Source organism: Contarinia nasturtii, unplaced genomic scaffold (assembly GCF_009176525.2).
Source record: "Contarinia nasturtii isolate CC-2019 unplaced genomic scaffold, AAFC_CNas_1.1 Cnas_scaffold_4665, whole genome shotgun sequence".
Lineage (NCBI taxonomy): Eukaryota > Metazoa > Arthropoda > Insecta > Diptera > Cecidomyiidae > Contarinia > Contarinia nasturtii.
The window spans coordinates 1-16,600 of record NW_022201951.1 but is presented as its reverse complement, the minus strand read 5'-3'; the positions used below and the strand labels follow the sequence as shown (position 1 = coordinate 16,600).

Below are 16,600 nucleotides of genomic sequence, written 5' to 3'. Positions count from 1 at the left end.
CATATTTACATTTTGTCTGATCAAATTCAAACTTTAAATATGAACTAAAAATTGATTGAAGTCCGATTCAGTAGCTTAAACAATATGATCCACTGAAAACTCACTTATTTTCATGATTTGAATAAACATTTTCAACATACCTTTTGCTTGAGAATCAGTTTCACGACATAGCCGTTCTCAGTTTGGCAGGATGTCGATGTCATTTTTTTTGTCTTTTCAATGGCTTCAATTCTGTCATTCTGAAACACTATCATCTTCAGATATTGGGTTATATGCTTATCATAATGTGTTTGCAAATTGGTGACATTGTTGTCCATGTATTGATTGCATTGATGTTTGAGGCAATTACTGAATTCTTTGTTGCTTAGCCAATCAAAGCGATGGACTTCATCAAGATCTTCCACAATTTCCTTGAATTCAGGATCGATTGGTGACACTTCTTTTGCTGGTCCACGGGGTTTCCGTTTAGTCTTTGATTGTTGCTCTGGCTCCGGTAAATTAATTTACAATTGTTGGATCAATTGAGTTAGGTAGAAAGTCATAGCTATAGGAGGGGTTGGCTTATGCATTTTTGAATTTGTGATAGAGCAAATAAAAACATAGAAAATTACCCCTTTGGATTATCGGAAAATTTTGGAATTATCCCCTTGGATCGTCAACTTCAGAAACTATGTAAAAAGTATTACGTATTTCGATGCTGAATTCAGCTAACAATAATTATCTTTGTTGGGTTGTTCTTCGTAAGCACTTAATCAAAACATGTTTTGACCTTGTCTTCTCCGTTATTGGCAAAAAAACTGAAGTCGCCATTGTTGATGCCTACGTTCATATGCCTTTTGTACCTCTAATAAGAACAGCAACGAGCTCAAATTTCAAAGTAGCCTGTAGACTTAGATCAGCTTTTGTTGATCACTGCCTGGCCGAATATGGCGGCCGAATTATTGATTTCAGTGCATATTTGATCATCGTTATCTCATCTTTTTTTTCTCCCTCGGCTGGTAGATACGGCTTGTAACGATTTGCCATTTTCTAATGAAAAAAAAACACACATTTTAAAATGTAATTGACACAATGAATAACGAAAATCCACCGAGAACAAAAATTCACCGATATTTACAAAACGATAGTGGCAAACAATATGCTCGAACATTTCTCACCTCTCTGAAATGCTAGTCAACTTTACTTTTCAATGTCAGCCAATATGAAATCGATATGTTTCAATAAGCAAAAAATTCAATGAAATCAATTTTATAATGCGTATTATTTAATATCAAATAACAAACCTCTATCGAGGTGAAGAACGAGTAACGAAACCAAAATTTGAAACACAAAATTTCTGATATCAATTTTGTGACGAAAATAGTTGGTAGATATTTTTTCTGTGTACTGTGGATATAAACTTAATATACATTTGTATATTCAAAACGTTGCAGAAATTCTCTCCTTATTACTTTGAGTTCATACTGACGCAATGAAGCAACGTTCCGAATTTACAAATGTATATTAAGTTTATATTCACAGTACACAGAAAATATATCTACCAACTATTTTCGTCACAAAATTGATATCAGAAATTTTGTGTTTCAAATTTTGGTTTCGTCACTCGTTCTTCACCTCGATAGAGGTTTTTTATTTGATATCAATAGTTTTGTGAGCGCTATTTTCAATGTTAAAGATTCAAGAAACATGAATTTGAATCTTTTTCAAATACAATGAAAATATGGATTTTTTGGTTATTTTTGGATCAAAATCATATAAATTCTATTGGTGAGATCTAAAAGAACGCAAGTTTATTCGACTTTGTCGCAATAAAGGAATGTAAGTTTTTTCATGGTTCAAAGTTTTTAAAGGAAAGTATGTATTTCGGCTGAATCAGTTGTTGGAAAAGAGATGCATGTTTCAGTGTTTTCGTTTGGATAAAAGAACGTAAGTGTCTTTGTTCTGGAAGTGGGCTTTAGTGGATCCTCAGGATCGTTCAGAACCACTCCTAGTTCTGGAAGTGGACCCCCAGGATGGGCCAGGGCATTGTCAATTCATAGTCTGGTCCATCCTGAGGATCCACCAAAACCCACTTCCAGAACTGGGAGCAGTTCTGAACAATCCTTAGGATCCACCAAAGCCCAATTCCAGAAAAATACGTTATAACATGCATCCCTTTTTTAACAGCTGATTCAGAATCACTTACTATCCTTTTGCAAAATTTATTTAGTACGAAACATGTATTCCTTTATCAACAACTGATTCAGCCGAAAAACATACTTTCCTTTTACAAAATTTTTTCGGTGTAAAACATACTTCCCTTTCAGTAAGACAGAATTGGCCAAACACATACATTCCTTTTCCAAAATTTAAGGCGAAAATAATACATACGTTCTTTTAGATCTCACCCATAGAATTGTGGTTCATAATGGGGAAAAGTGGTTTTTTCTGTAGTGTGTGGTAGGCATATTTTTTTTTATCTTTGACTTGGGGCTTAAATTGATGAAATTTTCAAGAGAACATATGCAGTCTTTTTCGAAAAAATGGCCGTTATGTGTGCGGCCAACGGTCAATTTTTGGTTTTTGGCCAATTTGGCCACCCCCACATAAAAAATTTAAGTCGCAGTTGGCACCACTCGAGAGCTTACTTTAAGATCTTTCGAACGAATATGCATATGTCCTGGTTATGTCAAGTCTGAGTTCCACAGCGACCGTATGAAATAATGGCCATTTTTGCATGACCTTTTGCATATTTTGCCAATTTATACTAACATTTTTGTAGATTTCTTTTAATTTCATTTGTGACTAACCGCATGCACCTCTCCCTTCTGGCCTGGTGAAAGGGGACACAAGGTTCACTATTTTATCGATCTTATGCAAGGAGACTATCAAACATGTAGTTATTTGTTGTCAAAATTTCATATTTCATACATCTAGACATTTTTGTGAAAATTCGAAGTTTAGTACATTTGGACGATTTTTGGTGGAATAGCCATCCAAAACGGTCGATATTTTGTTCAATTTTGTTTAGCTAGTCACAGAGAATATTTACAGAGTCATTGGAGTACATTTTGGCCCATAAAATACTTCAAATGTTTCTGGGATATGAGCTATGCGGCATATTATAGCTTAGACTTGGGCCTAAAATCGGTGAAATTTGCAAAAAAATCCATGAGTTTGTTTTCGAGATAATGGACGTTATGTGTCCGGGCGAACGGTAACTTTTTGGTTTTTGGCCAATATGGCCACTCCAACTTGAAATTTTTGGATCTCAAATGGCACCATTCGATAGCTCACTCAAGACCTTTCCATCGATATGCATATGTCCGGGGTGTGTCAAGTGGATCAAAAAGTGACTTTTGAAGGCTGGCCACGGCCAACATGGCAGCCATATCGAAAAGTGCCGGAACAAAAAAGTTTTAGTTTTTTGTGTACAATAATCACAGGAAGTTTCAAAAAGATCAGAATCGAGTACGCAAAATTGCGCATAGACACACAGACATTTTGATTTTTCATAGAAATTCATATGAAATTTTTAAAATAATAAAATTTTCGAACGGATTAACCGATTTCGACGTTTGAGGTATCGTTGGAAAGGTATTGAGCTCTAAAATAAGAATATCGATGTTTCAAGGGTCAATGACCTCATTTAGTGCCATCTATGGTCATGAAACTGAGTTTTGACCCTTTTCTTGAAAGGACCATATTTCGAAGACAGGTGGGCCGATTTTCAAACTTTCATATTTTTTCTTAATCTATGACCCAAGGGCTTTCCAACCATACATCAACCGGGGCCAAAGGCCTTCTGGGTCTGAATTTCGTATATTTCGTGTATATATAGCGAGTTCGTCTTTTCAACATACTAATGTGGTTTCGTCACTAGCGCGATTATTATTGGTTTATACCAATAAAAACGAATTTAATATTGTGTGTTTGTTGTTCAAATGGCAACGTCTGAATTTAGTACAAAGACTTTCTTTAACGTAACATCAAAACCAATTTTTTTATTCGTAACATCGTAAAAAAGCTTTCAAAACTGAAACACACGGCAAGAAATTTTTCAAAATGTAATACCAAAACAAAATTTATTGAAGTGTAACACGCCGTTTTTCATTTCAATAAAAGTTGCGTTGGTACTACAATTCAATAAAATCTTTAAGATTTGTTACACATTTCTATGTTCTGAGTAGAAGTCTCACATTCATTCTCGGACATTCATATACGCTATTAGATTTCATATCAAAAATACTTTCGTCTACCTTTCACATGTTAATTTTACACAGTGTATAAACAAATTAATATTATTTTGCAGAAATAAGGCGATTGCTGACTACCTAGGTGCTAATAATTACATCGACGCATTAGAATCGTTTCGCAAAGAAGCTGATTTGGATGCCACGGAATCGATTGAAATTAAATATAGTGGTCTGTTGGAGAAAAAATGGACATCTGTAATTCGTTTACAAAAGAAGGTATTGTAGAATTTTATTCATACATTAATTGTAATATGTACTATGAGATTTCCAAATGATTATGATGGAAACAGAGTGTATACGAGATAGAGTGTGTATGGCTGGGTAAGAGATAATTAGAAACCATTTGAATGTAAGATACTACAGCTAGATTATAGAAGAAACTAAAGTTCCACAAAATCGCGATCTGAGCTACTACCCAATTTCAAATTTGCTCTTAAACTATATATAAATTTACTTTCTTTTACAATTCCATTGTCAGTAAATTCATATTACTTGATAATAATAATAATAATAAAAATAATAATAACTGCACCGAACAGTGTTCCTTCGCCTTGGTGGTTTATTTAAAATAATTTAAATAAATACAATATATTAGAAGTATAAATTAAAACGTAAGGATTCGTATCTAACTTCATATCTATCACACATGCAATTGTTTGGGCAGTGAAAGCTGTTGTATCTTAAAGAGCGTCAAAAAATCTACTAAATTAGATCTGTCATGTGAAAACAATTCTGCACACACAACTTTTTTATTACGATTAAAATGTCGAATTACGTTCCAACAAAACAGCATTCGCGGGAAGCAATGCTTTTGTACTTTAATCAAAAGAAAAGTGCTGCTGAATGTCATCGTTTGTTGTCGGAAACGTATCCCAAATATTCAATTTCAATAAGTGTATGTGAAAAATGGTTTAGAAGATTCAGAAGTGGTGATTTTGACACGGAAGACAAAGAGCGTCCAGGCCAGCCGAGAAAATTCGAAGATGAAGAATTGGAATTGTTACTCGATGAAGATCCATGCCAAACGCAAGAAGAACTCGCTAAATCATTGGGAGTAACTCAAGCAACCATTTCACAACGTTTAAAAGCATTAGGGTTCATCCAAAAATTTTGGAACTGGTTTCCGCACGAATTGAAACCGAGAGATGTTGAAAGGCGTTTTATCATCTGTGAAATGCTGCTCGCAAGTCAAAAAAGCAAGTCATTTTTGAATCGAATTGTTATGGGCGATGAAAAGTGGATCCACTACGATAACTACACTAGGACCATCGCAATCAAAGCAAGATATTCATTGCCGGAAGGTAATGCTCTGTGTTTGGTGGGATCAAAAGGGTATCGTGTATTATGAGCTGCTGGAACCGGGTGAAACAGTCACAGGAGATCGCTATCGACTACAACTGATGCGATTGAAGCGAGCATTGGACAAAGATCGGAAAGAATGGAGGGAAAAATACAACCGGTTAATTCTTCTTCATGACAATGCTCGGCCACATGTTGCAAATGTCGTCAAACAATACTTGGAAACAACTAATTGGGAAGTCTTACCCCAGCCGCTGTATTCACCAGACATTGCTCCTTCTGATTACTACTTGTTTCGAACGATGCAAAACGAATTGGCAGGCAAACGCTTCACTTCTTCGGAGGAAATCGAAAATTGGGTCGGTTCGTGGTTTCGTTCAAAACAACAACCATTCTTTTGGCACGGAATCCATGAATTGCCTGGAAAATGGAAAAAATCCTTACGTTTTAATTTATACTTCCAATAATTAAATTCTTACATCAAGTAGTTTTGAAAGAGATAAATAATAATTATTATAGAAAATTTCATTTCAATTCATCTATTTTGTTTTAAATACTTTTCAATAAAGTTTAGCTGTTGATAAATTTACTTCTAAATCAGTTAAATTAGTATCACTGTTTGGTACTTTTTTCGTATAATAATCATTCAATGTTGTTAGCATATAATTAATCGGTTCAAACTTTGTGTAATCGCTCCTCCTAATAAAAATATCAAAAAGTGGAGTGGCTCTGGTATTATGCGCTGAATCTAATAATTCAAACTGTTTGATATATGATTAGATATCATATCTCCATGAATAATTTTGAAGATGAAAGACACTTGTGCCACCTTGCGTCTCTCCTCAAGCGTAATAATTTGTAGAAACAGCAGTCTATGTTCATACTTCGTAAGCCTGTAACTGTTCAAGTTCATTCTCTTTAGCGCATAAAGTAAAAATTGTTTTTGTATTGACTCTATTCTTTTGCAAATATTGTCGTAGTGTGGATTCTATATTTCCGATCCATATTCTATAATTGGTAATAGCCGCATGCGTTCAACGTACATATGACTACACATGTATCTCTTCTTTCACTACGATCCGTTCACTTGGATGAAATTAACACAAAAAATACAGTAAAATAGAGTGCGTAACTCAAGGGTAGACTCTCTGCTAACACCGCAAGTGCGAGTAACCGTATTCGAATATTTGTTTCTGTGAAGCCAGTCTTGATTTGGCTTTAGCCGTGACATGCTCAATGTGTGATTTAAAATTCGATTGCACATCAAGCAACACTCCCAAGTCCCTTATTACAAATACTCTTTCAATTTGAACGCCGCCTATGTTGTATTTGTATTCATATTGCAAAGATCCCCGATGATATGATATGATCTTAGTTTTGTTGACATTTAATTTTAATAAATTGCGTTCATAATAATCCGTTTCGAAAGTTTCGTATCATCTGCGAATGAAAGTATGCATGAATTGGTCACGACGAAAGGTAGATCAATAACAAACATGATGAACAGAGAAGCGCCAATGGGATATCCTTGACCCGTCCAAGAAGTAACTTCGATTTGGTATCTGCTATCTTTACAATTTGTCTGCGACCAGACAAGTAAGATTCGATCCATTTTAACAGCTGCTCATTCAATCCCATAATGTCTAGTTTTTGAATAAGTAAATTTAAGTTAACCGGGGCAAAAACTTTGGCAATGTCCAAATAGATGGCGTCCGTTTGATGTCTCCTTCCCATGTTAATAATCGTTTTTGAAGTAAATTCAACTAAATTTGTTATCGTTGACCTGTTCTTGATGAACCCATGCTGACTTTCATGGACGATGTTCTTCAAATATAGATTGAGATGGTCTGTGACGATCGAATCGAGAATCTTTGACGTAATACACTGTAAAGCTACACCGCGGTAATTTTAAACGTTTTCTATTTCTATCACCATTTTTGTAAACTGGTCTGACAAAGGACGTTCTCCATAACTGCGGTACCGTGGCAGTTTCAAGTGATTCCTTTAACAGTGTTGAGATTGGCCCCTGCAATGAAACCAAACAATGCTTGATAAATTTGTTTGGAATTTCATCAGGACCACAGACAAGATCATCTGGCAGCATGCTTATATGTTGACCTACAAGCTCCTCGGTTATTTCGATCATTGATATTTCAGCACAAATATCCCGTATTTTTTCTATTTCCGAGCTGTCATATCGCAGATCATCTTCTAAAAAGCTGTAAGCGGTGCCAAAGTGTTTTGCAAAAAATACAGCAATTGTTAATTGATCGCTTGCTTTATCATTCAAATAAGTCATCTCATGTGGTAGATCTTCACTTTTCCCTTTTTTGAAATTCACGTGCTTGAAAAATTTCTTTGGATCATCATCTATCTGTTTCTCCATCTCTATTCTGTAATCTCTGAGAGCTGAGCGTGCACATCGTTTATATTTCCTTCTTTTTTCTCTGCAATGTTCAATTGATTCATGTGTGTTGAGCCTTTTTTTATTTTGATGTGCTTTGCTGACTTTGTTCTTCAACTCAACCAATGACTTGTTAAACCATATCGGTTGTTTTCTGATGATTTTTGTCTTTAACTGGACATGAGTTCCAATTGTTGACCTAATAATTGTATAAAAATTATCAAGTCTCAATTCGAATGAATTTGTATCAAAAACATTATCCCAATCCACATCAAGAAGCGACTCATTTATTTGTTTATAGTTTGCATTTATGTTATCACTATATGTTTGTTTCTTATCTAATGTTCTGATGACTGGCTCATTAAATTGTATATTGATTGCATTATGGTGCTTTTCAAAATTTAACAGATGATAGTTACTCATGGTACATTGAAACAGTTCTATATCGTTTGTCCAGATCAAGTCAAGCATACGACCATTTTGGTTGTAGTTCTTGTTAATCTGGTGAAGATCCAGTTCATAGCAAGTATCCAGCACTATCTTCTCTTTTTCACTGGCTGCATTGATAGCAATTGCAATGTCCGAAATATCATTATCGTCAACAAACCGAATCAATTTGGGCAGATTAAAGTCTCCGGAAATAATCAAAACATCGTTCGTATTCAACTTCGATGCGACTTCCTTCAAGGCATACATGTTGTTTTCATACACCTTGAGAATTGAATCTGGTAGAATGTATAATTCCACCAAAAAGATGTTTCTTTTGACACCGGCAACCTTTACCCAAACCTGTTCTGCTCCAAAATGGTCACCCGTTCCGATGCAAACAGATTTTAGTTTGTTGTTGACAGCAATCAAAACTCCACCTCTATTCTCCTTATGATAAACTTGGCCGTTTTCAGTGAGTGTTGATCTATCACATCGATAGACTTCGTACATTGGTGTTAAAACGACTACAGAATTGATGGCAACATTTAGATGAGTTTCACGAAGCATGTATATTGGTGACTGTTAAATATATACTTCTGCAGCAAACTCCGACAATTTCGTTCTTAATCCATTTACATTTTGAGAATGGATAAATATCTGCGTAATAATTTTTTCTTCATTTAATTTTCGTGTAGTACTCAATCTCCCTTGTGGATAACATATACTGTTTCTTTTTAAATTACCTGAATAAATATTCAAAGAAGAAAAATCAGCAGAGTTTTGTCGGATATCTAAGAGTGGTGCCGATGACTGAAACGACCTCCTCGAAAATTTCCCAATCTCCTTTCGTAGTCGTCAAAACATCTTAAGCAGCCACAATCTTGAATTACTTTTAATTATTTCCATTCTTTTCTATGTGATTCACGCACAGGTAATGGAACTTGAAGCGAAACTGTCTGAGGTTCAAAAAGAAGCCTCCGAGGGTGGACCAATTAAAGCAAAGCGAGCACCAGGCGAATGGATACCACGACCACCTGAAAAATTTACCTTGAATGGACATAGAGCCACCATAACCAGGGTATGTTGTAAATATGTTAATATCTTCTATCTTACATACTAATTTTATGCTCTGTTCTAGGTTATATTTCATCCAGTGTTCAGCTTATTAATTACATCTTCCGAAGACGCCACGATTAAAGTATGGGATTTCGAAACTGGAGAATATGAACGGACTCTTAAAGGGCATACAGATTCCGTACAAGACATTGCTTTTGATGTACAAGGAAAAGTACTAGGTAGCGATTGAATAAATTCTACAAATGTTGGTGGCTCTAATATTATAATATACTTTGTTATTTCAAGCCTCTTGTAGTGCCGATATGTCAATAAAATTGTGGGATTTCACGCAAACGTTTGAGTGTTTCAAAACAATGCTTGGTCATGATCACAATGTTTCATCAGTCGCATTTGTTCCAGCTGGTGATTTTGTTTTATCTGCATCACGCGATAAAACAATTAAAATGTGGGAAGTTGCTACTGGGTAAATATTACATATTGATAATAATAACTGCACCGAACAGCGTTCCTTCGCCTTGGTGGTTTATTGAAAATAATATATTTAAATAAATATAATATAATACAATTTGATTTTCATCAAGCATTTTTGAGAGAGATTATGAAAAATTATTGTTTCTTTCCTCTCAGGTTAATAATATAAATTTATTAAATTAATAATCCAACTTCTTAAACTTTGAAGATTTCTAAAATTATTTTTTAAATATTTTGTATTTATCTGTTTTCCTTTAAATAATTTTCTATTCTCAGTCTGACTGTTGATAAATGTACTTCTGAATCAATTAAATTTTTATCACTGTTTGTTTTTTTTGGATTAATTATTTATTTATTATTTAATTTAATTTTTTTATTATTATTTAATTTTAATTTATATATTGAATTGATCGGTTAGATCATACGGTAGTCCATGCTATGTAGCCAGACTTCATGATAAGAACTATTAACATTGTTCCTTAAATTAATAAACTAAATTAATTTTTCATTGAATTGATCAATAAATTAAAATCTAACGTTAAATATTTTCAAATAGATACTGCATTAAATCATATGTTGGACACCGGGAGTGGGTTCGAATGATTCGCGTTCATCCGGATGGTGCAATTTTTGCATCCTGTTCAAATGACCATTCAATTCGTGTATGGAATATAAATACAAAAGAGTGCAAAGTAAACTGAATAGGATTATATATATGGGAACAAAGTTATTTACCATTTCTTTATATTGAATTTTTTTTATATAGGTTGAATTACGAGACCATGACCATACTGTTGAATGCATCGCATGGGCTGGCGAAAATGCATCGCAGACTATAAATGAAGCAGCCGGCACTGATAACAAGACAGGCTCGCACCATGGACCGTTTTTGGCTTCTGGATCCCGTGACAAAAGCATACGGGTACAATATAAATCTGTCATTTAAATTAATAATGTTATTATATTACAATTATATTCCAGGTTTGGGACATTAGCATTGGTGTATGTCTTTTCGTTTTGAATGGCCATGACAATTGGGTAAGTTTGCGTCATTTTTCAACTTGTTTCATTAGCTTGGATAGTTATGTGTATGGTTAAGGATTATATAATTCTTTTAGTAGTATATATAGATACTACTAGCATTATCTCTTCTTTTTAAAATTATTATCCACTCATTTTTATTTTTCTCAATTTCATTTTCTTCGCGCAGGTAAGAGGAATTGTTTTTCACCCGGGTGGTAAATTTATAATATCAGCTAGCGATGACCGAACCATACGCTGCTGGGATATACGTAATAAGAGATGTCTCAAAACTATTAACGCGCATCAGCACTTTTGCACATCTGTTGGTATGTTGTTGTTTTTTTGTACTATTTAAAAACATCCGTAACATCATATCATTTTTATGTATTTAGATTTTCACCAAAATCTTCCTTATGTGATCTCAGGCAGTGTCGACCAGACTGTAAAGGTTTTTGAGTGCCGCTAAGTTATAATTTTCAAGAACAAGCTGTTCTCAAGTAGTTCTATTCGAAAATAATATAAATTATTCTATTTTTAAAGTATAATTTTAATTTACATTTATGTATTAGGCAAAAACTATTCAGTGCACACCCAAATTAAACCAAAACAGACTCAAATATGTTTTAACAAAAATTATAAATGACACTTCAAATTGAAAATAATTAAAATTTCAATATATAATAATAGAGGAAATTAAATAAACTCTATTCAAAAATTATTTGTATCTTCATCAGAGATTGAGTTGTGCATAAAGATGTGGTAGATTTTTTTTATTGTAGTGAAAATAAAGGTTCAATAACGTTAGCTATTTTTACGTGCTCAACTCGCTCTATCTATCTTCTTATGAACGTATCAAATCAGTTTTGACAAGTTATCGATAGCCTTGCGTGATGAAGAAGTTGATCATCAACCGTAATTACTTCATTCAAATGTTTTTTTAAAATAATCATTGGCCCATAATACAAGAAGAGAAGAATAAATGAATATTTAATTCGCTTTTTCACGATATTATTAAATTGGAAATAATTGATTCAAATGAATAAACTTTGTTTTCTTTTTATAAATATTTTGACATCATGACAGCTGTCAAAATGTTTTTAATCGCTTCAACAGCTTCTGTCAAGCATATGGATAGTAGAGTTTGGTAGGTATAATTAAATTTATAACGAAAATTATCAAAAATGTGTTAGTAATTAACATTATGGGCAAGTGACAACATCAAAATTTATCAGGATGTATTTATCTTTTATTTACAACTTTAAAAAATGACTTTCTATTCGAAAATTAGACACTGTATTTATAAAAAAAAGATACATTCAGTTTTCAGATCAACACATTGTATAAATGGCTTTTAATCACAACACTGTAAGTATTTTTGATATAACAGACAATAAATATTATGTATTCATCATTATTTAATGGGTTTCAGTCATATTCAATGCCACAAACGCAATTGCAAGGCTATCAACCTGTTACTACGCAGCCTTCCGGAGTAGGGGGAGTCCATAGTAAGTGAATAGAGTTGTCTCAACAATTTGTCATCTCTTTTTTTGCTATCGGTGTTTATGACTTGGGTTTACTTGGAATTGCAATTTGTTTATTCAAATGGCATGAAGATATCTTTCTTATAGAAAGAATATTTTTTGAATCATAATAATGAAAATTATTTGAAGTTATAATTTTCGTATAAAAAAATCCACTTTTGTAAAATTTTGACCGATTCAGATGAAAAATCGGGCGATGAACATCAGTAAGGTATTCAGGTCACAACAAAACTTATAACAATCACATTTTATGAAATAATTGCTTCAAAAAGCCAGTGACTAGTTGCGAGTTTCATTGAAAATAGTTGGTAATTTGTTTCGTAGCTTTAACTAAATGGAAATCGAAGCCTGATCATGCCCGTAGCTAACAACACCTCTAATGCGTATTCCGAGTACTAATTGACGTTTGTGACAATATGGCCGTCACGGTTTGGCAAAATCATAATGAATCGATTAAACTGCGTTAAACTGTTAAAATAAAAGATTCTAATTTTTTACATTTTTGAAAATAATAAATCTTTTGTTTTTTTAATTTTGTGAGATTTTCTGTCCACAATGTTCAAAAATATTAAATCAATAAAAATGAATTGGTTGACATAACCTTACTTTTGTGTCACAATCGTGATAAACCGATCAAATAATTATTAAAACGAAAGTGAGGTTATGTCAACCACTTCATTTTTTATTAATTTAATATTTTTGAATATTGTGCAGTAAATCTCACGAAACTACCGGAAACTACAAAACAAAACAAACAATTTTTATTTTTAAAAATGAAAAAAAATGAAAATATTTTTATTTTTACTGTTTTTTTTTCGATTTGCCGCAAAAAATGTTCAAAACCCTAAAATTAATGTGTTCTTAAACACTCAAAAGAAAACCGAATATGACGTTAGTTTTGCGATACAAATATATTTCGACACACTTTTCATACAAAAAATTTGGATTTTTGTATGAAAGCCATGCCTGAATGGTATCGTAATGAGCTGAAACTTTGCACAGGTTATTTTTTTCACACAAAAATAACATTCCGAGGTTTGAAGAGATTTCAATGCATAATAGGGGTACCTCCCGAACAAACCCGACAAACATTTTTATAACATATGTCCATAAAGTCTTGACAGTAAATTCAGATGTTCGCCATTTGAACAACAAACATACAATATTAAATTCTTTTTTATTGGTATAAGCCTTCATTAATGGGCTACGAATAGCACATTCACCTTACACTGAACGGGCCATTGTCTTCGATTTGTCTCAGTATGCGTCGAACCTTCAAAATCATGCTTTGGCGGACCAATATGTCGATTTCTTTCAACTTTCTCTCGAAGCTTCCCGCTAATTGTTGCTTGTTTCAAATATTTTGGACCTTCGCCTATAACTTACATCCAAAAACAGACGAGAAATAATTAATTTGGTGTCTTTTTGTGAAGTTAAACAGATGGTCCTTTTTTCACGGAAATGTCATATTTTAAGAAGTGAGCCATTATTGTGGTTTTTTCTGCTTGCAAACCAAAATTTTGTGTTAAATCAGATAGTTCTCAATGAATTCTATCGATTCCAATAACAATTGGTTGATAATGGAGCATGTAATGGAGGTTTTACCTTACGTTTCAGCACCAAATTCTCGAATATTGGCTCTAAAACACCTTCCAAAGAAGATCCTACCATACAAACACGCCTTTATCAAAGTTCGGTTTGTCGACGTCTCTAGCCTTATATAGTAGTGCCCTAACATAATCAATGCAAAAGAAACCACTTGCACTTGATTCGTGGTTCGACATAGCGATGAATGTTTCACTGTCCAAAATGATGAATTTTTCAGTGCAAAATGCTATGAGGTGAAGTAAATACCCAATTTTTGACACCCTATTGAATTTTTTCATTACTTATTTTGCTGATTCCTAATGACCGGGTCTAAATATATTGTTTTGGTTCAAATTTTGATGTGCTGTAACCATAAAAATCACCAAAAACGAATTTTTGCTTGACCAACCCGGTTTTCGGTACTTGATGACAATTTTGGAGGGTTGGAGCATTTAAATAGGGAACACGACCGTACTTTTTGCTTTCTCTAGAATCTTTGTCTTCATACTAAGTCCATGAAACACAATATATGGTTCGTAGGCAGATGGGTTCATCTTTAGACACATGCGAAATTTGTTTTGAACTTAGCCGCCATAACCATTTGAGACACTTTTTCGTAAATCCAATTTGTACGTCTCCGCGAATGGATGTATTTCATCGAATTGAGTTTGATAGTAGTCCCGAGGTACTGATAAACGTGCCGTGTGCATTGGTTGATATTTTTGATTTTGTTTATGTGGCGCAATAAATGCCCGAATTTACTGTCAAGACTTTATGGACATATGTTATAGAAGTTATATAAGTCCTATATAATCCCCCAATTTCCTATATACGTATACCTATAACCCACAAGGGGGGCGACTAGGCGGAGTCAATTTTCATACAAAATTTGGCTTATATAGACGTTATATAGATTATATATAAGCAACTAAAAAGAAAATATGTAGGTTACATAGAAGTATTAAAGATTCTTTATAATTTCTTTATAAACTCTGAATAACGTGTTATAAAGAAACTATATGAAAAATCTTTAAAACTTCTTTTTAAAATTATGTGGATATTCGTAATGCCTATAAAATTTCTATTTAATTGAACGAATACAAAGAGTTTATTTCACACGCATGTTTGTTGAGCATGATTTTTTGAAATGTCAGACTTAAAATATGCGTGACAAAAAGTGAAATTATCGCATTTTCTCAAATCAAATTTTACATGCAATGTCAGTTTTATGATGAAAATATATGTTCTACCTACAGTTGGGCATTTTCGGTATCTTATTATTCATCTTATCATTCTAATAAGATCAAACTACAATATATTATTACTTATTACTTTTTTGCACTAATAAGTATAGTAATAAGTATAGTTATTAGAATATTACTAGTCAGAAGACTAATAAGATGCATGTATCTTATTAGTATAGTTTCTCACCATCTTTCGATTGGTGTTACTAGAAGCAAATAGTACTGAAACACGAAAAACAGCAGAAAGGCAGTCAAAATCACAAAAAAACTCCCGGTCGATTTTTCTCGCATTTCCGATGGGAAATCGGCAAAAATAAGCAAATTTGTGTTCACAAAGTGAACACCATACAGCCAACTACTTTTTGGCCTAAAATCAAAATCCAGTGGAATTTGGCTGATTGGTGGACTTTCAGGATTTGGCCTGGTTTCCAGAACTTCCAAATGTAATTCCTGTATAAAATTACTCGAATAATATATGTATATGGAATTACATTTTGGAAGTTCTAGAAACCATAAAACCCATTGGAAATGCGAGAAAAATTGACCGGAACTTTTTTTGTGATTTTGACTGCCTTACTGCTGTTTTTCGTGTTTCAGTAGTATTTGCTTCTAGTAACACCAATCGAAATATACTGATGAGAAACTATACTAATAACTATGATAATAAGATACATGCATCTTATTAGTCTTCTGACTAGTAACATTCTAATAACTATACTTATTACACTAATCAGATGACATCTTATTACCAGTTATTAGAAATTATTAGTAATAAGTAATAACTATCTTACTAGTCTGATGTTATTAGTCCCAACTGTAGTTCTACCCCATTAATTTTTCACGCGCCTTCAAAAAAATACGTAAATAAAAAAAACTTGAAAAAAAATATAATATTTCAAACGTTAGCCATAAAATCTTAAAAAAATGTTTCTTGTATATGTACATTTAATGTTTTATTATACTTTCCAAAATAGTTACAATTTAAAAAAAAAACTATCAAGTATAATATTTGAGAAATTTAACGAAAAAATAATTTAAAATGAACAAAAAATGCAAATAAATTCTGAAGAAAATATGGCGGAATTAACAATTTTCTATAAAAGCTGCTATAAAGAATAAATTCTTATAAAAGCCGATATGAAGGAAATTTTTAAAAAATATGCGTTTAAAGAAGATAACATCCATATAGGAACTATGAAATATTTCTACTATATACTTCTATTCTATATAGAAACTATGCGTTTAAATTGAACATTGACAGCTGTCAACGATACATTGTTTTTTTTT

At 33.0% G+C, this 16,600-nt stretch overlaps 1 protein-coding gene and 1 long non-coding RNA gene across 3 annotated transcripts; both read left to right on the top strand.

Moving 5' to 3' along the window:
- Positions 1 to 284: 284 nt before the first annotated feature.
- LOC116351085 (lissencephaly-1 homolog) lies at positions 285 to 11,946 on the top strand. Its single transcript, XM_031783135.1, has 10 exons — positions 285 to 341; positions 4,170 to 4,451; positions 9,299 to 9,445; positions 9,506 to 9,662; positions 9,730 to 9,907; positions 10,472 to 10,607; positions 10,682 to 10,837; positions 10,897 to 10,953; positions 11,126 to 11,264; positions 11,331 to 11,946. Exons 1-10 carry the CDS (start codon positions 285 to 287, stop codon positions 11,402 to 11,404), a joined length of 1,383 nt encoding a protein of 460 aa, XP_031638995.1. The 3' UTR covers positions 11,405 to 11,946.
- Positions 11,947 to 12,105: 159 nt separating this feature from the next.
- On the top strand, positions 12,106 to 12,948 carry LOC116351084. Of its 2 annotated transcripts, XR_004202091.1 has the most exons (4): positions 12,106 to 12,173; positions 12,259 to 12,303; positions 12,368 to 12,446; positions 12,807 to 12,948. It is a non-coding gene; the product is annotated as an uncharacterized LOC116351084 (long non-coding RNA). The 2 variants fall into 2 exon arrangements; XR_004202090.1 differs by lacking the exon at positions 12,106 to 12,173 and having other exon boundaries at positions 12,188 to 12,303.
- Positions 12,949 to 16,600: the final 3,652 nt, after the last annotated feature.

Excerpts from the sequence above, each read along its gene's own strand:
- LOC116351085 (XM_031783135.1), top strand. The coding sequence starts at position 285 with ATGTGTTTGCAAATTGGTGACATTGTTGTCCATGTATTGATTGCATTG. Across the intron at positions 9,908-10,471 it reads ATGTGGGAAGTTGCTACTGG|ATACTGCATTAAATCATATG; the intron begins GTAAATATTACA and ends ATTTTCAAATAG. Across the intron at positions 10,954-11,125 it reads TGAATGGCCATGACAATTGG|GTAAGAGGAATTGTTTTTCA; the intron begins GTAAGTTTGCGT and ends TTCTTCGCGCAG.